This window comes from Trichomycterus rosablanca, chromosome 1, assembly GCF_030014385.1.
Source record: "Trichomycterus rosablanca isolate fTriRos1 chromosome 1, fTriRos1.hap1, whole genome shotgun sequence".
Lineage (NCBI taxonomy): Eukaryota > Metazoa > Chordata > Actinopteri > Siluriformes > Trichomycteridae > Trichomycterus > Trichomycterus rosablanca.
This window is the reverse complement of record NC_085988.1, coordinates 70763141-70789997: the sequence shown is the minus strand read 5'-3', so window position 1 is coordinate 70789997 and position 26857 is coordinate 70763141. Positions and strand designations below refer to the sequence as shown.

General features: G+C 41.9%; 1 protein-coding gene across 2 annotated transcripts in view; it reads left to right on the top strand.

The window, feature by feature from the left end:
* Positions 1 to 14984: 14984 nt before the first annotated feature.
* Positions 14985 to 26857, top strand: part of grip1 (glutamate receptor interacting protein 1) — a 371696-nt gene continuing 359823 nt past the window's right edge. For both annotated transcript variants that reach the window (XM_063006172.1, XM_063006163.1), the window contains exon 1: positions 14985 to 15117. In XM_063006172.1, coding sequence (XP_062862242.1) covers positions 14985 to 15117 — 133 coding nt within the window. The remainder of the gene's footprint in view (positions 15118 to 26857) is intronic.

Sequence of the window (26857 nt, the reverse complement as noted above, 5' to 3'; positions counted from 1 at the left end):
CAACAATTCGTCTTTTAAGATCCTCAGAGAGTTCTTTGCCATGAGGTGCTATGTTGGAACTTTCAGTGACCAGTATGAGAGAGTGTGAGAGCTGTACTACTAAATTGAACACACCTGCTCCCTATGCACACCTGAGACCTAGTAACACTAACAAATCACATGACATTTTGGAGGGAAAATGACAAGCAGTGCTCAATTTGGACATTTAGGGGTGTAGTCTCTTAGGGGTGTACTCACTTTTGTTGCCGGTGGTTTAGACATTAATGGCTGTATATTGAGTTATTTTGAGGGAAGAATAAATTTACACTGTTATATAAGCTGCACACAGACTACTTTTCATTGTGTCAAAGTGTCATTTTGTCAGTGTTGTCCCATGAAAAGATATACTTAAATATCTGCAGAAATGTGAGGGGTGTACTCACTCTTGTGATACACTGTATGTAGCCCAAAGCTTTTTGGTACAATCTGTTGATAAAAAGGTTCAGAATCTCTGCCATAGACACATGGTTTGGTTTAGGGGGCTGTCAACCTGCAATGAGGTCTTCATTTTCCTTTTACGCCCCCAATACATGGACACACTCTTGCCCCAAATCCAGTGGAAAAAAATAGTTATAAATACAGTTACTGTTATGCATTTTAATGCTAATTCATTTTATTGATTCATTTTCCAGAATGAAAGCACATCAATTGAATTTGTGGTTCAGTACAAGACATAATGCATCAAAAATTGTCCGGACTTGTTTGTTATTGCCTCCATTCAGATAAATTTGCTTGATAATCATAGATGTTATCACTCTTCTTCGTCTGTTGACCATATAAAATACAGTGGTACTTTGTAACTCAAATCCCCTAAACTCGATGCATTTCGTGGAGAAATTTGTACCCTTGAACTTGACGTTTCCCTTAAACTTAATGTGTTTAGCTTTTTTGTAAAAAAAAAGTATTTATTTAAATTTAAATTAACAATGAATAGCCACTTTATTCAGCGCTTGGCTTGAGTGGTGCAGTAAAACGTCATCAAAGTGCGCATATGAGACGAATCTGAATTTGTGTAGATTTGAATAACCGTCAAAATCACTCTGAAAGCATCAGGGTGGCACTGTGGCTCAGGGGATAGCACTGTGGCCTCACAGCAAGAAGGTCCTGGGTTCGATCCCCAGGTGGGGCGGTCCGGGTCCTTTTTGTGTGGTGTGCATGTTCTCCCCGTGTCTGTGTGGGTTTTCTCCGGGTGATCCGGTTTCCTCCCACAGTCCTAAGACATGCAAGTGAGGTGAATTGGAGACACTAAATTGTCCATGACTGTGTTCGATATAACCTTGCAAACTGATGAACCTCGTGTAATGAGTAACTACCGTTCCTGTCATGAATGTAACCAAAAAAGTGTAAAACATGACATTAAAATTCTAATAAACAAACAAACTTAGTGTCCACATGTATCTGTGTTTAACTGGATTTTCCTCCTGTTTCACTTTTAAACTTGTGTTATAGCTTGGGGTTCTGACAAATTGTGAAAATCAGCTTTTCCGAGAGTCTAAAATGCTTATCGTTCAAAAAAAGCTTAATGTGACTTAATGTATTAAAAGAACAACACAAGAACACTAAACCTCTCTTAATTATTACTGCTCATAAGTTCTCTCCACTAATGAAATTTCTCGCTCGTTGTTTTAGTACAGTAAGTCACGTTAAGCTTTTTTACGTAAAGTGGTCACGTAAAGCGGTTTTGCTACTTCTCATGTGAATTACGGAGCTCACTAAGGAACGCAGTATTCCGAAATCAAGCATCTCCACGATTAAGCAGCATAAGGAAACAATAAATTAGTAAAGGTAAAGTGCAGGTTTTATTGTATTTACCTGTTTTTAATTGTATTTCAGTGTTTTTATATTTTATTGTGTTATTTTCAGTGTATAAGTGTCAAAAACAACCCCATTATTTTACATTACCCTAAATATATATGCAGTTCCACGGGATAATGGAACGCATTAACAGGTTTCCCATACATCCTTATTGGAAGAAATACTTTGAAACTCAACACCTTTTAAACTCAACGCCACTCCCGAAACCAATTGACTTCAAGTTTCTAGGCACCACTGTACGTGAATTTAATCTGAACAATCTATAGCGTATAACGTCTTCTAGATTGAATAGTGCAAATGCATAAGTTGCACTTTGATTTTACAGGTTGTGTTCTGCATGGTAAATATCAAATTGATTTAGTTGCACATTACGCTGGTGCTAATGATACAAGTAAACAGAATGTAGACTCAGTTAAGCCAGTAACTCCAAGGTCCAAACGTCAGCAAAAATAGCACACACAGCAGGTGGAGATACACATCAAAAATTGTAATTGAAATATAGTTATACAGCTAATAAATACTTGCTAATATGTTCCCTCAGGTTTCATTGTCTTCATTCAGCTAAATGAACCAAGGCATGCAAATCTGAACATAAATCATCACTAGGCACTCATCCTCCAGAAGTGTGAACCTCGCTGGTATAAGTGTCCTTGGGACCTACAATAAAATCTAAATTAGCAGGGAAAAAGATAAGCAACATGCCTTCTGTGAACACTCTAGAGGAGACGTAGAGGAGACGTAAATGAGCCGAAGAGGATGATTTCATTTCGTTTCCATTGTGGCAGGTCCTGCTCCACCTGAAAGCACTGTGTGCAAGGAATACCATGGACAGGACACCTAGCTGTCAAAGGGCTTGTGCCATTTTATATCTGTGTAGACACCCGGCCAGCAAATAGCACTGAATAGCTAGTGTAATAAACTGCTGCACCACTCGAGCACCTAAGTTCATGATTAATAATTAGTTAAGCTACAATAGCCCACTACTGATAAGATTTAGGGATCGGATATCAGTGGTGCTATCAGCCAGTCGGGTGTGTACACAGACTGGGAGTGGCCTGACAGTCCAACCATTGAGAGGTACACTTGACAGTGCACTCTCAGTGCCTATCCCAAGCCTGGATTAAATATGAAAGGTTGCATCAGGAAGGGAATCTGGTGTACAAACTGTGCCCAATCAGCTATGCAGACTAGAATGATCCACTGTGACGAGTACTTTGGTGACTTCATCAGATATATTAACGTCAACAAATTACAAGAAGAAGGGTTCACTGTTGTGATTAACCATTTTTGTTTACCCATTAGGAGTAGAGTGGTACCTTGAAACTCAACATCAATTGGTTCTGGGAGTGGCGTTGAGTTTACAAGGTGTTGAGTTTTAAGGTATTTTTTCATATAAGGATGTATGGGAAACCTGTTAAAGTGTTCCATGCTCCCGTGGAACTGCATATATTTTAGGTTAATGTAAAATAATGGGGTTGTTTTTGACACATATACAGTGACAATAACACAAATACAATATAAAAACACTGAAATACAATTGAAAACAGTTAAAAATCAATACAACCTACACTTTACCTTGACTTCTTTATTGTTTTCTAATGCTTCTTAACCGTGGAGATGGTTGGTCTTGAAATACCGTATTCTGTTAAGTAAAGGCGTATTCACATGAGAAGTGGGAAAATCGCTTTTGCACTGGCTGTGCCGTTGTTTCCTATGGAGTGCGTCGGTGCACAAAGCTTAATGTGACTTATATTACTGAAACAACGAGCGAAAAATGTCATTAGTGGAGAGAACTTATGAGCAGTAATAATTAAGAGAGGTTTAGTGTTTCTATGTCAGTCTTTATATATACAGTATATTGTTTATGCATTTTCTCCCCTTTTCCTCCCTTTTAGCGCGTCCAATTGCCCAGATTGCGTCATGCTTCCTCTCCACCGATGCTGATCCCTGCTCTGATTGAGGAGAACGAAGCTAACCCACGCCCCCTCTGACACGTGGGCAGCATGCCGTATGCATCTTATCACCTACACTTTGACGAGTGCAGTGCAGCTCAGCGTTGTGTATGGAGAGACGCACCCTGAGAGCACTCTTTTTTCAGCTCTGTGCAGGCGCCATCAATCAGCCAGCAGAGATCGTAATTGCACCAGTCATGGGAAAGAGACCCCATCCGGCTTAGTCCCGCCCATATCTGAACAACAGACCGGTCGTTGTTCATGTGGCCGCTCAGCCTTAGCCGGAGCAGAGCTGAAATTCGATACGATGTATTCGAGATCCCAGCTCTGGTTCCAGCGTGTGTTTTTACCAGTCTTTTTTTATTTGTTTTTTGATTCTTAGAATCAAATTCTTAGAATTCTTAGATTAGAATATTAGATTAGAGAAATTCTTAGAATTTCTCAGCACCCCAAGCTATAACACAAGTTTAAAAGTGAAACAGTGAGGAAAATAAGCTAAAGACAGATACATGTGGATGCTTTCAGAGTCCAAATGCAGATTCGTCTCATATTCGCTCTTTGATGATGTCATACCACACCGCTCAGGCCAAGCGCTAAACAAGGGAAACGTCAAGTTTAAGGGAAAAGTCGAGTTTAAGGATACAAATTTCTGGATGAAGGGCGTTGAGTTTCAAAGATTTCGAGTTTAGGGGACTTCAAGTTACAAGATAGTACTGTATGTTTATACATAGCTATGGTTTCATACTACATAGATATTACACTACATATGAGGCTTTAAACTGTGGCTCTCACACCCTTTATAATGCACCCACTAAAAACAGGGTATCGTTTCAAATCTCTCTTTTTTTCTTTAATTACATTTTCGTTTTCTTTCATTTGCTTTTGCACACGTTTGTGCAGTTCTCTGGGATTCCACCATGCCAGCACCTGCACCGAATATCTGCTTGATGGCTTAACGTTTTCTTTTATCAGGGGAAATTACCTGCTTCCCTGATCTCATCGAAGGCCATTTTTCTTCATGCTGAATCTCATTTGAAGTTCACGCTCTTTTATAATTACACTTTGCAGCTGAGAGTAAAATATGAATTTGATTCATTTGTGGAGGGAAAGTAGTAAAATAAAGTAGCTCTGACATCTGAGCAGAAATGTTCTTTTCTATACACATTGTAGGAATATCATTTTGCCAAGACAGAAAATATTTTGAGATGAGGCTCAGGCGGAGAGGGGAAAAAGAAGGGAAGCTGTAGCTTTAGTGACCGAATTGTGCATTACCAGCACAACCTCCCAAGATTCACACTTGAAAAGGTCAAAATTGAAGTTACTGTGGCACTTAGGTGGTGCAAAAGTAAATTAAACTAGCCCACTATGTTATTAATCCAGGGTTTGAATCTCTAGGGCGGGTTTTTTTTTTCAAGCGACCCACATTTTCAAGACTTGTTTAAAAGAAAGGGAAAAAAAGTCTCACGCTGGGTTTCATACGTCATACCAAGAGAATTTCTGCTGACATCTCAGGCAACTCAGGCAACACAAACGATGCATCAAAACAAAACACAAAACGAAATCTACTTGATTAATTAAATTGGTGGAAATCTGGTCCTACTGTGGTTTACAATGTGTAATGTAAAGCCTCCACAAGGAGGCATTTTTGTACAAGTTCATTTCTTGTTTATATGTCTGTTAAGATTTGTTTATTTTATTATTATTATAGTTACCTGTGACCCATGTTTTTTGACTTGCGACCCACCCAAGGGTCGGGGGAGGGGGGACCTAGGCCCCGTGATGAATCGGTGTCCTGTCCAGGTTATGGTGCGGCATTGCTCCCAGTCCAGGGTTCGAATCTTTAGAGCAGGGTTTTTTCAAGCGACCGACATTTTGGCAATCTGGTCGCACTGTGGTTTACAAGGTGTAACATAAAGCCTCCACAAAGGGGTGTTTATGTACAAGTTCATTTCATGTTGATGTGTCTGTTAAAATTTGTTAATTTTGTTATTATTTTTCTCTGCGACCCATGTTTTTTGGCTCGCGACCCACCCAGGGGTCGGGGTGGGTCCTAGGCCCCAGGATAAATGTCCAGGGTATGTTGCTGCATTGCCCCTAGTCCAGGGTTCGAATCTCTAGAGCAGGGTTTTTTCAAGCGACATACATTTTGGCAATCTGGTCGCACTGTGGTTTACAAGGTGTAACGTAAAGCCTCCACAAGTTAATTTCCTATTTACATTTACATTTTACATTTTGTGAAAGTATACAGTCTGAGCAATTGAGGGTTAAGGGCCTTGCTTAAGGGCCCAACAGCAGCAACCTGGCAGTGGTGGGGCTTGAACCAGGGACCTTCTGATTACTAGGCTACAACTGCCCTATATTTACATATTCGACCCATGTTTTTTGGCTCGCGACGCACCCAGGGGTTGGGAGAGAGGGGTCCTATGCCTGGGTATGTTGCTGCATTGCTCCCAGTGATTCAGGGGAAACTGGTTACACTAGCGTATATACATAAATACTGGGTTGCCAACACACCTTGGTGGCTATACCAGACAACACTCTTTTTGCAAGGTCTATCACATGTGCTCAACATGTCTTCAACATGTCTATGGGAATTTCTGCCTATTTAGTCAAAGAGCATTTGTAAAGTTTACATGTTTATACTGTATAGACCCTGCTTTGTGCACAATGGCACAGTCATGCTAAACTGTTGCTGCAAAGGTGAACGCATATACTGTAATCTTTACTTCATAGAATTGATTTATTATACCTGTTTGCAGTCTTTGTGGCGTAAACACATGAATTCAGTAATTAGAAGTGGTGTCCCAATACTTTTGTCTATATAGTGAAGCAACATTCTGATCACTAGTCCAGTACCTTAACCACTAAGCTACCACTGCCTTACCATCACAGTGGTGATGCTATGCTTGACTCAGGGTCTTTTTATTTAGATATTGACTTTTGGTAGCACTTTCACCTCACAGCAAGAAGGTCCTGGGTTTGATTCCCAGGTGGAATAGTCTGTTTGAAGTTGAAAATGAAGTTTGCATTTTCTCCCTGTGTCTGTGTGGGTTTCCTCCGGGAGCTCCGGTTTCCTCCCACAATCCAAAGACGTACAAGTAAGGTGAATTGGAGATACAAAATTGTCCACGACTGTTTGATATTAAACTTGTGAACTGATAAACTTTATGTAACCAGTAACTTTCTGTCCTGTCATGAATGTAACCAAAGTGTGTAAATCATTTTGTTAAAATAAATAAATATTAATCACAATTAAACAAGAACATTTAGTAGAATTCTTCAGTCCTTCAGCTTTAACCAGTCTTCATGTCCCTGCCACTGAGAAGCACCACCATAGCATGTTGCTCCCACTGTAAATATGGTGTTAGCCAGGTGATGTGCAGTGATATGCAGTCTGTTCTTCACAAAGAGTTCAGTTAAACCTGAGACTTTTCATCATGACATCTTTATATGCCATTTAGAAAATTCCCACTGGGTTGTGAAATATAACCTGGGCTTCCAACCTGCTTTAAAGACCTAATTAATGGATTGCAGCAAGAAATGTTACAACAGACTTTGGACTGTTTGAACTTTTCTAGAGAGACCTTTGGGTTTTCTTTCTCCCTTTTTAACCAGGGTGTTTCTTGCCCAGATACCCAGTTCTGTATTGGTATGGTGCCTTGCCGAGGCGAGAAGGCTGGCGTGCATTTGTGAAGCAGAGAGCTATGCTACTTGGAATTTTACCTCTTTTCAGGGTCTCCATGGCAGTAAGGTCTTAGCAGAGGTGTCAGACTAAACCTGTCATTGTCAGAGCTGGATAATCACTGAGGTAAACCTCTACCTCACTTCTGTACTCTACCAAGAAAAGCAAATGGATAAAAAGAAAAAGAAAAAGAAAAACCACACAAAATGACTGGCGGTATAGTGCCAGTAGATGGGACCCTCAGGCTGGAAGGCACTCAGCTTGTTACTGAAGAAGAGCTGAAGATTCCTGTGCGTACAGCTCACATGTGTGACCCTGCCTGTATGGAGCCAGGAGTCTGAACAGTCTCGACTTGACAGCACAGGGTGCTCCCCTGACATAGTCATGTCAGTGAGTTGATGCCTGACTGGCCATTAGCAGTTCTAGGGAATCAAACCCTGGATTCCTGCAGTAGTGGGTTAGTGTAATTACAATAATAATAATAATGGGGCACTGGTAGCTTGATACTGGGCTAGTGATTAAAAGGTCACTGGTTTAAGTCCCACTTTTGCCAAGTTGCCACTGTTGGCAGACGTAGCTCAGTGGTTAAGGAACTGGACTAGTAATCAGATGTTTGCTGGTTCAAGCCCCATCGCTGCCAAGTTGCCACTGTTGGGCCCATGAGCAAGACACTTAACCCTCAATTGCTCAAACTGTCACTTTGGATGAAAAGCGTCTGCCAAATGCTGCAAATGTATTGTAAATGTTGGGCCCCTGAGCAAGCAAGGGTCTTAACCAATTGCTTGCATTGTATACTGTCACAAACGTAAGTTGCTTTGGATAAAAGCGTCTGCTATATGCCATAAATGTAAATATAAATGTAAAATGGCTTTCAGATTTAAATTAGTTTTACCTTCTATTACAAAAAATTAGGATTAAAAACAATTGCACTTATATTGTAATTATACTTAATTTATTAAAAGGAATTTACACTGACTAAATGTTGAATTGAGTATCTCTTAGAGTCCTTAAGTCCTGCTTATGACTTTCAGTGCTCTAAATAGATTAGCTTATTGCTGATATCTTTAAGCAGTATAGCCCACCAACCCTGATCACAAAGGATCTCTCTTAATATTTAGGGTCCCTCACAGCTCGCTCAGCTAGTGGCAAGCTCCTCCCGTGTAATTCTGGACTGACCTCACCTTTCTCAGAATCATTCTTACCCCACCAGGTGAGATCTTGCATGGAGCTCCAGAGTGAGGGTGATTGACTGTGATCTTGTATTTCTTCCATTTTCGAATGATCGCACCAACAGTGGTCTCTTTCTCACCAAGCTTCTTGTTGATGGTCTTGTAGCCCATTCCAGCCTTGTGCAGGTCTACAATCTTGTCCCTGACGTCCTTTGATAGCTCTTTGGTCTTGCCCATGGTGGTCGAGAGATTTGAAAGGAAGAAACTGATTCTGTGACAGGAGTCTTTTATACAGGGACAGGACTCATTTGTGTGCCTCATGTGCACATAACCGGTCTGTGGGGGTCAGAATTCTTGCTGGTTGGTAGGGGATCAAATACTTATTTCCCTTAATTAAATACAAATTAATTTATAACTTTTATTTAATGTTTTTTTTCTGGATTTTTTGTTGATATTCTGTCTCTCTGTTAAAATAAACCTTCCATAAAAATTATTGACTGTTCAAGTCTTTGTAAGGGGTGATGTATGTTGATGGTGTTGATGATGTATTACCACACCACTCACGCCGAGCAACTGTTCATTGTTCATTTGAAATTAAATAAATACATTTTTTTAAAACAAACTGAACACGTTGAGTTTAAGGGTACAAATTTCTCGACTAAGAGTGTTGAGTTTCAAATCTTTTGAGTTTGGGGGACGTTGAGTTACAAGGTACCACTGTAGCTCTATAACTGTCCACTTTTTCAGCCAAGTCTAACTACTTTTGGTTCAACTTTTTATTCATTACATGGATGCTCTTTTTGACGCAACCCTAACCCTCCTATTTTTGTCCAGGTTCGGGACCAACACTTAGTCTGCCCTCCTCGACCCCCAACCCCTCTTTTTCTCAAGGGACATTAATCTGTCTTGTCCATTGCAGACACTCGTCTGGCCCATGAGAATTAATAGTGATGACGTTAATGATGATTAATTGTTAATTAATTGTTACTTAGTGTTCCCAAGTGACTGTGAACTCATTTGTCACACTGACCTGGATAAATTGAAATGAATTAACAATTATTAATATTAGGTCTCTAGCTTTATGTGTCTGTTTTTTGGAAGGGGAGGGGCAGATGATCCAGAGCCAATGGTATGTGGTAGGTTCTTCAGTGCTTGTCTGTGCAACAAAAGAGACCCCCCCCCCCCATTGTCCTTTAAAGGGGTAACCCCCCTTATTTAAACGCATGCTGGTACAATTTAAAATGAAGTGCACTCAAGCAGGAACTCCCAAACAAGCTGGAGGCATGTTCAAGCATGTACAACTGTGATTACTAGGAGTGATTCATTGTCTTCTGCAAAATGTGGTTGTTTATTGTCCCAACCCCCCAACACCCAGGGTGCTGCTAGAGCTGTGAAACATTCCAGTCACAGCCTGGATGAGATGCCAGTAGAAATTTGCTTGTTATGAAGTATGAACCCCAGTGTAAGACTCGTTTTTCCTCTCCTTTTAAACAAGCCTTGTTCAGGTTGTGTTTCCAAAACAAGTTGTTGTCAAAAACAAGCTCCAGTTTCTTCATGGAAATGCGATGCCACATAGGTCTGTGCCATAAAACGCTAAGAATTACACCGTCACTGACTCGCAGGAACCACAATCTCCAGCCTCAGCCACCCTGGATACAGGCTCTAACACCAGCAGCATTAGCAGGCTTGAGCAACGAGTGTTAATTAGCCAGATTTTCGCTGATGGAGCCAAGCTTATTAACTTAATGATTTTGGAAATACAATTTAATACAGTCCAGTTAAAGGATCTGGTCTGGAAATACCATTGGATACAGTCCAGTTAAAGGATCTGGTCTGGAAATACTATTGGATACAGTCCAGTTAAAGGATCTGGTCTATAAATACCATTGGATACAGTCCAGTTAAAGGATCTGGTCTGGAAATACCATTGAATACAGTCTAGTTAAAGGATCTGGTCTGGAAATACCATTGGATACAGTCCAGTTAAAGGATCTGGCCTGGAAATACCATTGGATACAGTCCAGTTAAATGATCTGGTCTGGAAATACCATTGAATACAGTCCAGTTAAGAGATCTGACCTGGAAATACCATTGGATACAGTCCAGTTAAATGATCTGGTCTAGAAATACCATTGGATATAGTCCAGTTAAAGGATCTGGCCTGGAAATACAATTGGATACAATTGGATACAGTCCAGTTAAAGGATCTAGCCTGGAAATACCATTGTATACAGTCCAGTTGAAGGATCTGGTCTGGAAATACCATTTGAAACAGTCCAGTTAAAGGATCTGGTCTGAATGAGATGCCAGTAGAAATTTGCTTGGTATGAAGTATGAACCCCAGTGTAAGACTCGGTTTTTCCTCTCCTTTTAAATAAGCCTCATTAAGGTTGTGTTTCCAACATCAAAAACAAGCTCCAGTCTCTTCATGGAAATGCGAGACACTCGCCTTATGCCACATAGGTCCGTGCCATGAGCAGCCAGGCTGGCACAGTCAGTGATCTGAAGCGGCGGGTGTTAATAAGCTTGGTTCCATCAGCAAAAATCTGGCCAATTAACACTCGTTGCTCAAGCCTGTTAATGCTGCAGGTGTTATAGCCTGTATCCAGGGTGGCTGAGGCTGGAGATTGTGGTTCCTGCTGGTCAGTGTAATTCTAAACTTTGTGTTTCTTTGACAGTGCAAAAGGAGATAAAGCTTCTTTTTTCCACCTCTATCAGCAAGTCTGCATATCTGCTCCTTTGTGTTCACACCCACTCAGTTGTACCACCAGAAGTCATTCATTTTCTTAGAGAGCTGGCAATTTATGGCTACTGGAGTGCCAGAAAGTGAGCGGAGTCAGCGGCATGACACAAGCCGAAGAAAAATCACCTATACAAATGTGCAGCAAGGCAACATGATAATAATTAATTGTTAAGAACGCAGGGACCACTGTCCTTTCTGCCATTGTAAACCAAAATCCTCCTTTACATCCCAGCAGATGTTCTCATTTATGAAAGAGACATAAATTATGCTTTTGGAAATGTGTTTGAAATTGTATTGATCCCAGGTGGGTTTAATTAATGCATAACCAGCCAGAACAGACTATAGTTTGCATAAACCATTATGCTAATACTTAGACCATACACTTCTATACTTATTAGTCTGTATCAGTCTAGTGTTATTAGTGTACTATGCAGTGAGGGCGTGTGGATTGGAATGTAGCTCATGTACATGTGAGCTTACATGTACACACACACACACTATCCAAAGATTTATGGCACTAGTTAACAGTACTGGAAATCAGGGCTGCCAATTGATTATGACAACAAAGTCTGGCATACAGTCTGGTTAAAAGATCTGGCCTGAAAACACCATTGGATACAGTCAAGATAAAGGATCTGGTTTTGGAAATACCATTGGATACAGTCCAGTTAAAGGATCTGGCCTGAAAATCCCATTGGATACAGTCCAATGAAAAGATCTAGTTTGAATAAACCACTAAATACAGTACAATTAAAATATTTGGTCTGGATACACCATGGAATACAATCCAGTTGAAGGATCTGGTCTGGAAATACTATTGAATACAGTCCAGTTAAATGATCTGGCCTGAAATTACCATTGGATACAGTCAAGTTAAAGGATCTGATCTAGAAATATCATTGGATACAGTCCAGTTAAAGGATCTGATCTAGAAATATCATTGGATGCAGTCCAGTTAAAGGATCTGATCTAGAAATATCATTGGATGCAGTCCAGTTAAAGGATCTGATCTAGAAATATTATTGGATACAGTCCAGTTAAAGGATCTGGTTTGAAAATACCATTGGATACAGTCAAATGAAAAGATCTAGTTTGAATAAACCACTAAATACAGTACAGTTGAATTATTTGGTCTGGATACACCATGGAATACAATCCAGTTAAAGGATTTGGTCTGGAAATACCATTGAATACAGTCTAGTTAAAGGATTTGGTCTGGAAATACCATTGAATACAGTCTAGTTAAAGGATCTGGTCTGGAAATACCATTGGATACAGTCTAGTTAAAGGATCTGGTCTGGATAATCCACTGAAGACAGTCCAATTAAAGGATCTGACCAGGGTAAACCACTGGATATAGTCTGGTTAAAGGATCTGGTCAGGATAAACTACTGGATACAGTCCAGTAAAAGGATATAGTCTGATTAAACCACCAAACAGTCCAGCTAAAGGATCTGGTCTGAATACACCACTGAATACATTCCAGCTAAAGGATCTGGCCTGAATACACCACTGAATACAGTCTAGCTAAAGGATCTGGTCTGGATACACTGCTAAAACAGTCCAGTTGAAGGATCTGGTCTGGAGAAAGTCTGCTTAACACATCTGGTCTATATATATTAATGCATAAAGTCTGGTTAAAGGATCTGGTTTTTGAAATACCATTGGATACAGTCCAGTTAAAGGATCTGGTCTGGAAATACTATTGGATACAGTCCAGTTAAAGGATCTGGTCTGGAAATACTATTGGATACAGTCCAGTTAAAGGCTCTGGTCTGGGAATACCATTGAATACAGTCCAGTTAAATGATCTGGTTTTGGAACTACCATTGAATACAGTCCAGTTAAAGGATCTGGCCTGAAATTATCACTGGATACAGTCCAGTTAAAGGATTTAGTTAGGACAAACCACTTAATACAGTCCAATTAAAGGATCTGGTCTAGAGACACTGCTAAAAACAGTCCAGTTAAAGGATCTGGTTTGTATACACCACTGAATACAGTCCAATTAAAGGATCTGGTCTGGCTACAATCCAGTTAAAGGATCTGGTCTGAATACACCACATAATACAATCAAGTCAGAAGATTTGGGCTGCATAAATCACTGAATACAATCCAATTAAAGGATCTAGTTTAGATAAACCACTAAATACAGTCCAGTTAAAAGATCTGGACTGGCTACAATCCAGTTAAAGGATCTGGCAAGGATACACCACTGGATATAATCCAGGTAATAAATCTGGCCTAGATACACCACAGTGTTGTTGGGATTTTTTAATAATGTTTAAACGTACTGGCCACTTCATTAGGAACACATACTCTCTTAGCACTGATTGTAGGTGTACAGTTAGAGACTAGAGCTACTTTCATTTAATAGTTCTCAATGTGTGTTGTTAGCCTTCTTCTAGTCTTTTATCAGTGGACACTTTCTGATCACAGGACGCTGTTCTGAGAATAGTCCCTCACCTAAACATCAACCACTACAGAGCAGGCATTATTTGGGTGGTGGGTCATTCTCAGCACTGCAGTGACACTGACATGGTGGTGGTGTGTTAGTGTGTGTTGTGCTGGTATGAGTGGATCAGACACAGCAGCGCTGAGGGAGTTTTTAAATACCGTGTCCACTCACTTTCCACTCTATTAGACACTCCTACCTAGTTGGTCCACCTTGTAGATGTAAAGTCAGAGACGATCGCTCATCTGTTGCTGCTGTTTGAGTTGGTCATCTTCTAGACCTTCATCAGTGGTCACAGGACGCTGCCCACGGGGTGCTGTTGGCTGGATATATTTGGTTGGTGGACTATTCTCAGTCCAGCAGTGACATTGAGGTGTTTAAATACTCCAGCAGCACTGCTGTGTCTTATCCACTCATACCAGCACAACACACACTAACACACCACCACCATGTCAGTGTCACTGCAGTGCTGAGAATGATCCACCACCCAAATAATAACTACTCTGTAGTGGTCCTGGGAGAGTCCTGACCATTGAAGAACAGCATGAAAGGGGGCTAAGAAAGCATGCAGAGAAACAGATGGACTACAGTCAGTAATTGTTTAACTACCCACACATTCTACCTGACTGCAATACAAGCACAGTACGAAATCAACCAAGGGATTCTTCAACCGCCTGGCAGCTCTCTTTGAACTTTACCTCTTTGTCTCGCTCGGTTTCCTTGCTGGAGGAAGGGTAAGGAGCTACCCTCCTGTGTACATATAAGTGTTTTCCCCCCGCCCTCTCTCTCTCTACCATGCGCACAGCCGCTATGGCACTCAGCCACATGCACTAGGCTGCTCAGCTGAGAGTGAGTACTGACGTTAGGGCTGAGTAAGAGCCGAGCTGCACTGCTACTGCTGTTCTCTTGGAGGGCTCGGGAGCTAGCTGATATTCGATCCTTTCCACACCAGATGACCGAAAGCTGCCGCTCCCCTCCTCCTCAGTCACCGCTCCCTACCTCTTGTTGTCTTTCCCTTGGGGATCTCTCCTGAGCTCTTTGTGAAGTGGAGTGCACATACACACGTGCACCGCTGCTACCTCTCCTGCTGCTGCTGCTGCTGCTGTGTTTTGGATCGTACAAGCCCAGCATGGAACGCTTCCTTGGCTTTGTCAAGCAGATCCGCAGGTCCCGGAGACGCAAGGGCAAAAAGTACCGGCCCGAGGAGGATTATCACGAGGGTTACGAGGATGTGTACTACTACGCCTCCGAACACCTGCACAGTAAGTGCTTGCAGCGATCCATTCAGCTGACAGGAAATGAGGATCTGTCATTGTTTTACTATCCCTGTGAATCATTAGCCTTGAGCTTGCTTTGAGAAATAAGGATTGACTTTGCTTTTTGGAGAAAATCAATAGGCTAATTTATGGCTCATAAAATCACCCGGTGTGTGACCAGGTCAAGTTCTAGAGGTTGGATGTTGCTACGAGGGCTTGTTCTGATGAGTGCTATATTGGTTAGTGTAAATTTCTATTGATTACAAGTTACTGAATTGTCTTATTGGTTGGAAATAGTGTCCAGTGGAGCGTTTCCATGGTCATTCCCTGTTCACAATGTTCTCACGCTGTCTACTGTTTGATTGCTCCTGTGAGCATTGCATTTTTTGTTCTTGCCCTACATATATGGGTCAGTGTTCCCACCTCCCCCACGTATCCCAAAGCGTAGCACTCTCGAGTAATGCCTTGTTTCATAAACACACCAGCTCTCTGCTTGCCTTTTCATCTTTTCTGAAGCACCCTCATAATGCACCCATCCTTTCATCTGCTGCATTCTTGCACTCAGGTATGCACTCCAGTGGGGGCTGAACACCTGCCCTTATGCCCTCAGATGGTACAAGTGCTCTCAAGGCTGGTGTACATCACAATTGTTTTGTGTTCTCAGTGTGGTTGACGTAGAAAGGATGCCCACCACCAGGGTCTCACACCCAGCCCTTTCTTTCAAGGCTGGTTTCACGTCAGCAAAACACAATTTGCCCAGCCGTAAGAGAAGGACCTTGCTATCGGGTCAGTTTGAGGTTCAGGAGCTCTGTTACATTTGGGCCAGAGAAGGGTTTCTGTTCAAGGGTCTATGATGGTATCCAAATTTTACCCCAGTCTACTTTTTGAATGGACAACAACATTGAATGCTATTCTTCAATGGTCAGGACCCCCACAGGACCACTACAGAGCAGGTATTATTTGGGTGGTGGATGATTCTCAGTATTGCATTGACACTGACATGTAGGTGATGTGTTAGTGTGTGTTGTGCTGGTACGAGTGGATCAGACACAGCAATGCTGATGGAGTCTTTAAACACCTCACTGTCACTGCTGGACTGAGAATAGTCCACCAACCAAAAATATATCGAGCCAACAGTGCCCCGTGGGCAGTGTCCTGTGACCACTGTTACAGGTCTAGAAGATGACCAGCAATAGATGAGCGATCATCTCTGACTTTACATCTACATGGTGGACCAACTAGGTAGGAGTGTCTAACAGAGTGGACAGTGAGTGGACACGGTATTTAAAAACTCCAGCAGCACTGCTGTGTCTGATCCAGTCATACGAGCACAACACACACTAACACACCACCACCATGTCAGTGTCACTGCAGTGCTGAGAATGATCCACCACTTAAAAATGATCTCATTAACACAGTTTAGTGCATTAATTCTACCCTAGCCACAGTAATGATCTTAAGCTACACTATATAGCCAACCACTGACTGACCTCTGCATTTTCGGACTTGGAGTCTTTACATTTACATCTTTGGCATTTAGCAAAAGCTTTTATCCAAAGCAACTTACAGTACTGTGGCAGTATATTGTTTAAGCAATTGTGAATTAACGCTCTTGCTCAAGGGCCCAACAGTGGCAACCTGGCAGTGGTGGGGCTTGAACCAGCAAGTTTTCAATCACTATTCCAGTATTTTAACCGCTAGGCAGCAATTGCTCTGAGTCTTCAGACTTTGAGGTAATAGCAGCCCTCGCTCTTCTGCGAAGGCTCTCTCTAGATTTTAGAACAAATCCATGGCAGTTTGTCCATATTCAGTCCAAAAAGGTCTGGTAATGATGTCAGTCTGTCAATTTATCTGAAGACGAAGAGTCTTCATTATGGTTAAGGTCAGGGATCTTTGCAGGCCACTGAAGTTTCTTTTCTTCAGACTTGTCTATATATGTCTTTAGAACAGGAAATAGGTGGGTGCATATTATTTCTTTTACATAATGCACTTCATGGCCACTGCTGGCACTGTAGAAAAAATGTAATCATAGTATGGGCTGTGTTGTTGTACACTATGTACTGCAGAGATGCTGGTAGTAGAAAATTATTTAGGATTTGGCTTCCTTGAAAGTCACTTCAGTAAAAACAGTCATAAAATTGCAAATACGCCGATCGCCGATCAACATGGGGTGCTGTTGGCTGGATATTTTTGGTTGGTGGACTATTCTCAGTCCAGCAGGGACAATGAGGTGTTTAAAAACTCCCTCAGCGCTGCTGTGTCTGATCCACTCATACCAGCACAACACACACTAACACACCACCACCATGTCAGTGTCACTGCAGTGCTGAGAATCATCCACCACCCAAATACTATCTGCTCTGTAGTGGTCCTGGGAGTCCTGACCATTGAAGACCAGCATGAAAGGGGGCTAACAAAGCATGCAGAGAAACAGATGACTACAGTCAGTAATTGTAGAACCACAAAGTGCTTCTATAAGTGGAGCTGATAAAATGGACAGTGAGTGTGGAAACAAGGAGGTGGTTTTAATGTTATGGCTGATCAGTGTATATAGTATGTTTTCTTTAATAGTCTTTCTTGTCCCTGTTCAAATGTACACTGATGAGCCACACTGATGAGCCAAAACATTAGAACCACACCCAAAAATTATTTTATTAATGGATTTTCTCCCAATTTAACATAGCTGATTAGTGTTTCCATGCTGGGGACCCCGATCGTGCTCGAGGCGGATACCTTTGTCCACTGACCCTTTCTTATTCGCCCATACTTTGGTCAGTTTGCACGTGAGGCCAGTCTTGCAAACAGAGTGTTACACAGTGATCTCCACGTTCCTTCACTTCTGTACAGCCGACTCGGCTATTAACCAGGGTCCTTACACAGCGTCGAAGACCCCAATCCCTGTTTTGGATTGGTCTTTTCCCACCCAGCAGACTTAGTGGCCAATTTTGTCTGCTGCAGACACTGCCAGTTGGCTAGAGGAGGAGTCCAGCCGACTGGTAGCAGAGCTTGTGGAGTTCAGAATCCCAGCGCTGGTGTGCTCGCTGAACATCCCGCTGTGTAATAACTGTAAATAAGACAGTCAGGGTAATATTAATTGTTAGGGAGATAGTAGTTACTCATAGTTCACGTGTTGAATGCAGCAGATATGATCAGGCATAAAGTCCTTTGATTAGGACTAAATTGTTATTGGCTGACAGCTAAGTTGAAGTGTCGGAGAAACACCAAGGATGCTCACTGGCATCTATGCTGAGTTCCACTAACAGTGGAACAGAGGAACAATCCAGAAACCAAGCCTAGACTCCTTCATGTCAAAGAGCATATTGGTTATGGTATCTGTTACAAATCAACAGAAGATCTACTGTGGCGCAAATTGCTGATCATTTTATTAGTGGTGATGAGGTGAATGTGCCACAACACAGTGCACCAAACCATTCTGCTAATGGGGCTGCATTGAGTCCTGACCATTGGGTACATAGGCATTGGAACTGAACATCAGGGCAATAGAGAAAGGTCGAGTGGTTGGACGAATTCTGTTTTCTTTGAGATCATGTAGATGGCTGGTCATGTGTGCATCGTTTACCCTTGGCATATAGATGCACTGTAGGATGATCCACCTTGCAATGTCCAGCAGGTGAGGAACCTGTCTTGTGGCGTTCATCTCTGGGTGGGTCAGATCTGTTTGGAAGCATATTGGATTGTTCACAGAAACTCTGGTTATCATATAAGTTGGATAAACAATAAAGCTTTTTGAAACATTTCTGAAAAGCACTGACAGGGTAGCAGTTAAGGTACTGGACTAGTAATCAGAGGGTTGCCAGTTCAAGCATCACCACTGCCAATGTTCCTCTTTTGGGCCCCTTTATTGTGCTTAGTCATAATTATAAGACGCTTTGGATAAAAGATAAGTGCAGCAAATGTGAATGTAAATAAGGGGCAGGCGTTTTTAATGTTACGGCTGATTGGTGTACAATTTAATGTCATACATGAGGTGAGGAACAATTTATCCAAACGAGTGATGGAGATCAGCTGTGGTGCTTTTTAATGCTGGTGCAAACATGTCAGCTGAATACATCAACATTCAAAAAGCTAAGAAAAAGCAGTATGCTGGTTCGTTGTATGAAAGAAATGATTGAAGGTCTGTCTGAAATATTTTGAAGTCTGAAAGGGGAAATAGCCGTAGAGCGGACTGTTTTTGTTTTCATGATGAGAAATTATAACGAACTGACAATCAAACCAGCGTGAGGATTGATCACAACAGCTCTGGTTATCACATATGTTAAATAAATAATAAGGCTTATATATATACAGTGTATCACAAAAGTGAGTACACCCCTCACATTTCTGCAAATATTTCATTATATCTTTTCATGGGACAACACTATAGACATGAAACTTGGATATAACTTAGAGTAGTCAGTGTACAGCTTGTATAGCAGTGTAGATTTACTGTCTTCTGACAATAACTCAACACACAGCCATTAATGTCTAAATAGCTGGCAACATAAGTGAGTACACCCCACAGTGAACATGTCCAAATTGTGCCCAAATGTGTCGTTGTCCCTCCCTGGTGTCATGTGTCAAGGTCCCAGGTGTAAATGGGGAGCAGGGCTGTTAAATTTGGTGTTTTGGGTACAATTCTCTCATACTGGCCACTGGATATTCAACATGGCACCTCATGGCAAAGAGCTCTCTGAGGATGTGAGAAATAGAATTGTTGCTCTCTACAAAGATGGCCTGGGCTATAAGAAGATTGCTAACACCCTGAAACTGAGCTACAGCATGGTGGCAAAGGTCATACAGCGGTTTTCCAGGACAGGTTCCACTCGGAACAGGCTTCGCCAGGGTCGACCAAAGAAGTTGAGTCCACGTGTTCGGCGTCATATCCAGAGGTTGGCTTTAAAAAATAGACACATGAGTGCTGCCAGCATTGCTGCAGAGGTTGAAGACGTGGGAGGTCAGCCTGTCAGTGCTCAGACCATACGCCGCACACTGCATCAACTCGGTCTGCATGGTCGTCATCCCAGAAGGAAGCTGACGCACAAGAAAGCCCGCAAACAGTTTGCTGAAGACAAGCAGTCCAAGAACATGGATTACTGGAATGCCCTGTGGTCTGACGAGACCAAGATAAACTTGTTTGGCTCAGATGGTGTCCAGCATGTGTGGCGGCGCCCTGGTGAGAAGTACCAAGACAACTGTATCTTGCCTACAGTCAAGCATGGTGGTGGTAGCATCATGGTCTTGGGCTGCATGAGTGTTGCTGGCACTGGGGAGCTGCAGTTCATTGAGGGAAACATGAATTCCAACATGTACTGTGACATTCTGAAACAGAGCATGATCCCCTCCCTTCGAAAACTGGGCCTCATGGCAGTTTTCCAACAGGATAACGACCCCAAACACAACCTCCAAGATGACAGCTGCCTTGCTGAGGAAGCTGAAGGTAAAGGTGATGGACTAAACCCAATTGAGCACCTGTGGCGCATCCTCAAGTGGAAGGTGGAGGAGTTCAAGGTGTCTAACATCCACCAGCTCCGTGATGTCATCATGGAGGAGTGGAAGAGGATTCCAGTAGCAACCTGTGCAGCTCTGGTGAATTCCATGCCCAGGAGGGTTAAGGCAGTGCTGGATAATAATGGTGGTCACACAAAATATTGACACTTTGGGCACAATTTGGACATGTTCACTGTGGGGTGTACTCACTTATGTTGCCAGCCATTTAGACATTAATGGCTGTGTGTTGAGTTATTTTCAGAAGACAGTAAATCTACACTGCTATACAAGTTGTACACTGACTACTCTAAGTTATATCCAAGTTTTATTTCTATAGTGTTGTCCCATGAAAAGATATAATAAAATATTTGCAGAAATGTGAGGGGTGTACTCACTTTTGTGATACACTGTATATATATATAATTTTTTTAAAATGTATTTTCTCCCTTTTAGCGCATCCAATTGCCCGATTGCGTCATGCTTCCTCTCCACCAATGCCGATCCCTGCTCTGATTGAGGAGAACGAAGCTAACCCACGCCCCCTTCGACACGTGGGCAGCATGCAGTATGCATCTTATCACCTACACTTTGATGAGTGCAGTGCAGTGCAGCTCAGCGTTGTGTATGGAGAGACACACCCTGAGAGCACTCTTTCCACATCTCTGTGCAGGCGCCATTAATCAGCCAGCAGAGGTCGTAATTGCACCAGTCATGAGAGAGAGAGAGACCCCATCCGGCTTAGTCCAGCCCATATCCGAACAACAAGCCAATCGTTGTTCATGTGGCCGCTCAGCCTTAGCTGGCAGGCAGAGCTGAGATTCGATACGATGTAATCGAGATTTCAGCTCTGGTTCCAGCGTGTGTCTTTACCGCTGCGCCACCTGATACCGCTGTGGCCCAATAATAAGGCTGATGAGTTTGGAATGCATTTAAGAAGTGTGTAAGGCCTTGAGAGGAGTTTTGGGGTAATATACTGTAGATGAACAGAAAGGAAACCTGCAGCAGAAAAATCCAATTCAAGTTGGTCCATCGCACATACTATGCTATAGTCCGGTTGTCCAAATTCTATGAAAATGTAACCCTGATATGTGATAGATATCAGCAGGCTCCTGCAAACCTTATACAGATACAGTTCTGGCTTTGCCCTTCCCTCTGTGTGCGTTGTTTGAGGTCACTTCATCACAGTCTCTTTCAATATCTTTCAAGAATGTTATAGCATTTGTCACTCTACTGGCTAGAAGATTAATCGTGATGAATTGAAAATCCAAATCACCTTCCTTATACACTTACTGGATCAGAGATGTTTTCTCTTTCTCATGCTAAGTGCTAAGATATATGGCCCGTTTCTCCGGTTTGTGAGGGACACGGATCTTCCATTCACTCCAGACTAACACTACTGGTTGGTTGGTCGCTATAGATATGTACACTGATCAGCCATAAGATTTAAAACCACCTTCTTGTTTCTACACTCACTGTTTATTTTATCAGCTCCACTTACCATATATAAGTACTTTGTAGTGCTACAATTACTGACTGTAGTCAGTCCATCTGTTTCTCTACATGCTTTGTTAGCCCCCTTTCATGCTGTTCTTCAATGGTCAGGACTCTCCCAGGACCACTACAGAGCAGGTATTATTTAGGTGGTGGATCATTCTCAACACTGCAGTGACACTGACACGGTGGTGGTGTGTTAGTGTGTGTTGTGCTGGTATGAGTGTATCAGACACAGCAGCGCTGCTGGAGTTTTTAAACCCCTCACTGTCACTGCTGGACTGAGAATAGTCCACCAACCAAAAACATCCAGCCAACAGCGCCCCGTGGGCAGCGTCCTGTGACAACTGATGAAGGTCTAGAAGATGAGCAACTCAAACAGCAGCAATAGATGAACGATCGTCTCTGACTTTACATCTACAAGGTGGACCAACTAGGTAGGCGTGTCTGATAGAGTGGACAATGAGTGGACACAGTATGTCAGTGTCACTGCAGTGCTGAGAATGATCCACCACTCAAATAATACCTTCTCTGTAGTGGTCCTGTGGGAGTCCTAACCATTGATGAACAGGGTGAAAGCAGGCTAAAAAAGTATGCAGAGAAGATGGACTACAGTCAGTAATTGTACAACCACAAAGTGCTTCTATATGGTAAATGGAGCTTTTGGGATTAGAATAAAACATTTAAAATGGTAAAACACCTACATAATAGGCAACCTAAAAGTGGCAAACAGACATCATCTCATCTCACTGTATCACACAACCATAAAATTGATAAATAATGAGCCACTCTGTGGTTTCCCCTTTCTGTGATCCTTGGAACGTAAACGGACATGAACTTATGTAACCATAATAATATAACCATAAACCCAATTCCAAAAATGTACGATAAATGTAAATTAAAAACTGAAAGCTAATACTTTGAACTGTATTTAATTGAAAACAGAGAAAAGACAACAAAGACACAATGCATCACTTGTGAGGCTTTGCTGTTTTTTTTTTTTCTCTGCTCAGGCACATTAATTAAATAGATTTTTTGTTAGACAACGACTTTGGTTATGATTTGCCAGCTGGCAGCTTCTTGCTCTCTTAGTGACCTTGCTGTTGCATGCATGCAATTATTCAAACATTCAATTTGATATGCATTTACAAAAGCTCTGCGACATTAAATTAGACACTTATTGGTCCAACTTGAATGTGCTGCAGGATGGAAGATTAAATGGCATTTATTTTTAACAGAGGAAGGGGTATTTTTTCATGCCTTGGGCAGATGATGTGAGAAGATACAGTGGATTCAGAAAGTATTCAGAACTCTTGATTTTTTTTGTCAGTTTAAAAGGACTTAAAAATCTTGTGCAGAGATGAGAGAACCTGTTGGACAGAGAATCATCTCTGCAGTACCTCATAAGTCTTCCACAATCATTTTTGTACTTTTGTAGTAGGGTTTGGCCGTTCCTCACTCAGTTTTAAGCTTCCTACACAGCTGTTTCTGTTTCAGTTAATGACTGGGTTTCAACCTACATATATAATCAATGATCATTATCACCTGTGTGGTATAGTTGGTTAATCATACACCTGACTATAGTCCTACAAAATCCCTGACCTTGTGCAAGTGCACCTAAAAGAATTAAATCTGTCGGCTATGGCCGCTCAGGTGGCGCAGCAGTAAAAACACACGCTGGAACCAGAGCTGGAATCTCTAGTACATTGTACCGAACCTCAGCTCTGCCTGTCGGCTAGGCTGAGCAACCACATGAACAACGATTGGCCTATTGTTCAGATATGGGTGGGATTAAGCCAGATAAGGACTCTCTCATAACTAATGCAATTACGACCTCTGCTGGCTGATTGATGGCGCCTGCACAGAGATGAGAAAAGAGTGCTCTCGGGGTGTGTCTCTCCGCACACAGTGCTGAGCTGCACTACACTCGTCAAAGTGTAGGTGATAAGATGCATACGGCATGCTGCCCACGTGTCGGAGGGGGCCTGAGTTAGCTTCGTTTTCCTCAGTCAGAGCAGGGATCGGCATTGGTGGAGAGGAAGCATGACGCAATCGGGCAATTGGACGCGCTAACAGCTGGCAGATAAAGGGGAGAAAACGCATAAACAAAATATATATAAAAAAGGCTGTCATTTATGATAAATAGGGCAAGCCGTAGCCTAGTGGTTGAGTTACTGGACTAGTAATCTGAAGGTCACTGGTTCAAGCTCCACCACTGCCAGGTTGCTGCTCTTGGGCCCCTGAGCAAGGCCCTTAATCCTTTTTTGCTCAGACTGTATACTGTAACTGTAATGTAAATTGCTTTGGATAAAGGCGTCTGCTAAATGCTGAAAATGTAAATAATTTCAATATATAATATCCTATGTAAACCTTACGTTTGGTACCTTTGCTGGCTGAAACATTTCTCAGGATAAATTAGGATAGTTCTTGATATAACTCTTCAGTTGCAAATCAGTTCAAGGTCTCTGTTGTCGTATATTACGCTCATGATGCTCCCCATGTTTTCAACGTGACTGCAGACAGGCCAGTCTAGCACCTGCACGCTTGTGTTACAAAACTATGCTGTTGTTACGTGTAGATCAGTGGCCCCCAACCTTTTTTGCACCACGGACCGGTTTCATATAAGATATAATTTCACGGATTGCGAGGGTGGGAGGATTTAAAATAAAATTATTCGGTGAGCATAATAAAAAACAAAGTGCATAACAATACTACTCACTAATGATGAAAAATCAGTGGCAACCCTGTGCTTTGTTTGCTGCAACTAGACGCTCCCACCTAGGGGTAATAGGAAACTATAAGACCCGAAGTGTGTACCCTATGTCCAGCCGTGTTTTCATTGCTTTTGTAGTGACCTCTAATTATTTAATCTTTCTGTGCGGCCTGGTGATAAATGATGGTAATAAAGTACCGGTCCGGGCCCGGTGGTTGGGGACCACTGGTGTAGATTGTTCCCTGACATTGTCTTGCTAATATTTACAAGGCCATCCCTACATTATATATTGTATATATTCATGCTATTAGCACTGACACTATCATTTAACCATTTAATTCTTTCAATGATGTTATGGACTGTAGATGAAATTCTAAAATTTCTAAAAATTCTATGTGAGAAAAAAGATTGAACAACATTGAAAGCAGTTTAAACAGTGGCAAACTAACAATTTTTCGGTAATTGATTATGCCTTTCATCTAATCATGACAGCATCACTCTCTAGCACCTTGGGGCAGAAGGGACATGGCAGGGAGAAAAGCAGAGTCCTGTCATCCATATTCTTTACCTTTCACAGGGACACAGTCAGTGAGAAGCTGGGTGGGAGTAAGAGCAGGTGCTAGCCTTGGCCGCTAATCTGCTCGCTGTGCTGACTAACCCTGCATTCACACTGACACAATGTCACAAAGCAGCCAGAGATATTTATTTTCCAGAGGAAGAGGAAGGTTGGACATTGTGTATTAGCTTATAGGCTACTTTTAGATTGGTTTTACTATAGAAAAGCAGAGTGGCATAGCTGGTAAAGTGGTGCTGCACACGGCATGGGCCATGAGGTCCTGGGTTCGGTCCCTGCATCCGTCCAATATCTGTGTGGAGCTTTGCATCATCTTTGTGTGTGCAGGTTTCTAACAAAGAATTTTGGTTTCATCCAGTCCAGACGGTGTTCTCATCTTGTACCCAGTGTTTCCATGTTCCCACACCCTTCTTCATCCCTGACCAAAATGGAACAGTTGCTAAAAATGAATAAATAAATATTTAGTATTGTGTTATTTAGTTTAAGAAGTTGCAAGAATTCATTAATGACTTTATACATGTGATAAATGACATAAACTGATTTTCTAACAAGAATGTTCCTCTGTCATTTAGTCACTCGTACACCTGGGTATAATAATGAACAATATTATTTAAAATGTTTCACCGATTTTTAAAGAAAAGTGCCACATTTCACAGCACTCATTAAACAACACATAAATTATATAATATAATAAATGGAGACTATAATACACAGCACAGCCTACCTTAATGGTTGAATGTTAACCTATAACAAATTCTCGTCCATGTTTTAACATACTCAGTTACCTGAGTAGTGTTTTTAGCTCCTGTACACTTGAACATCTTGGACATTTTGACTAAGTGAATTGCCGTAGGATTGCTAGGACTGCCTTATAGTGCAAATTAACCAGTAAACGTAAGGCACTTGAATGCTATGAGAATAAAAAATTGTTAAATTGCTAAACACAAACCTTAAATTTTGAATTTCACAGCAAGTAGCAAGTTACTTGGGAAAAGCCTCATTTCACGGTGTGTGACAAGATTTTCATGATTTTTCGTGAAATTAGGTAGGACCTCATTCATAGGCAACATTAAACTTATTGGAAATTATTATGTGTGCTACCAGTCCTGCAGGTGTGTGTTACCTTAAGTTCACACTGGCCGTTATTCATTTTTAATTAAAGCTGGCGATTTTCAGTGACAAGAAGTAAAACGAACGTTGGCAACCAAAAGTGGGCGAAATCTGCGATGTGACAAAACTGAACAAATTAAAGCAAACTAGGAGTAAAATCATGTGGTGATTATTAAGGTTAAACTCATTAGGGACAGTGGTAGCCTAGTGGGTAGAGCTTTGGGCTATCAACCGGAAGATTGGTGGTTCAAATCCATGCTCTGCTATGCAGCCACTGTTGGTTCCTTGAGCGAGACCCTTAACCCTGTCTGCTCCAGGGGCGCCGTACGATGGCTGACCTTGCGCTCTGACCCCAGTTTCCAAACAAGCTG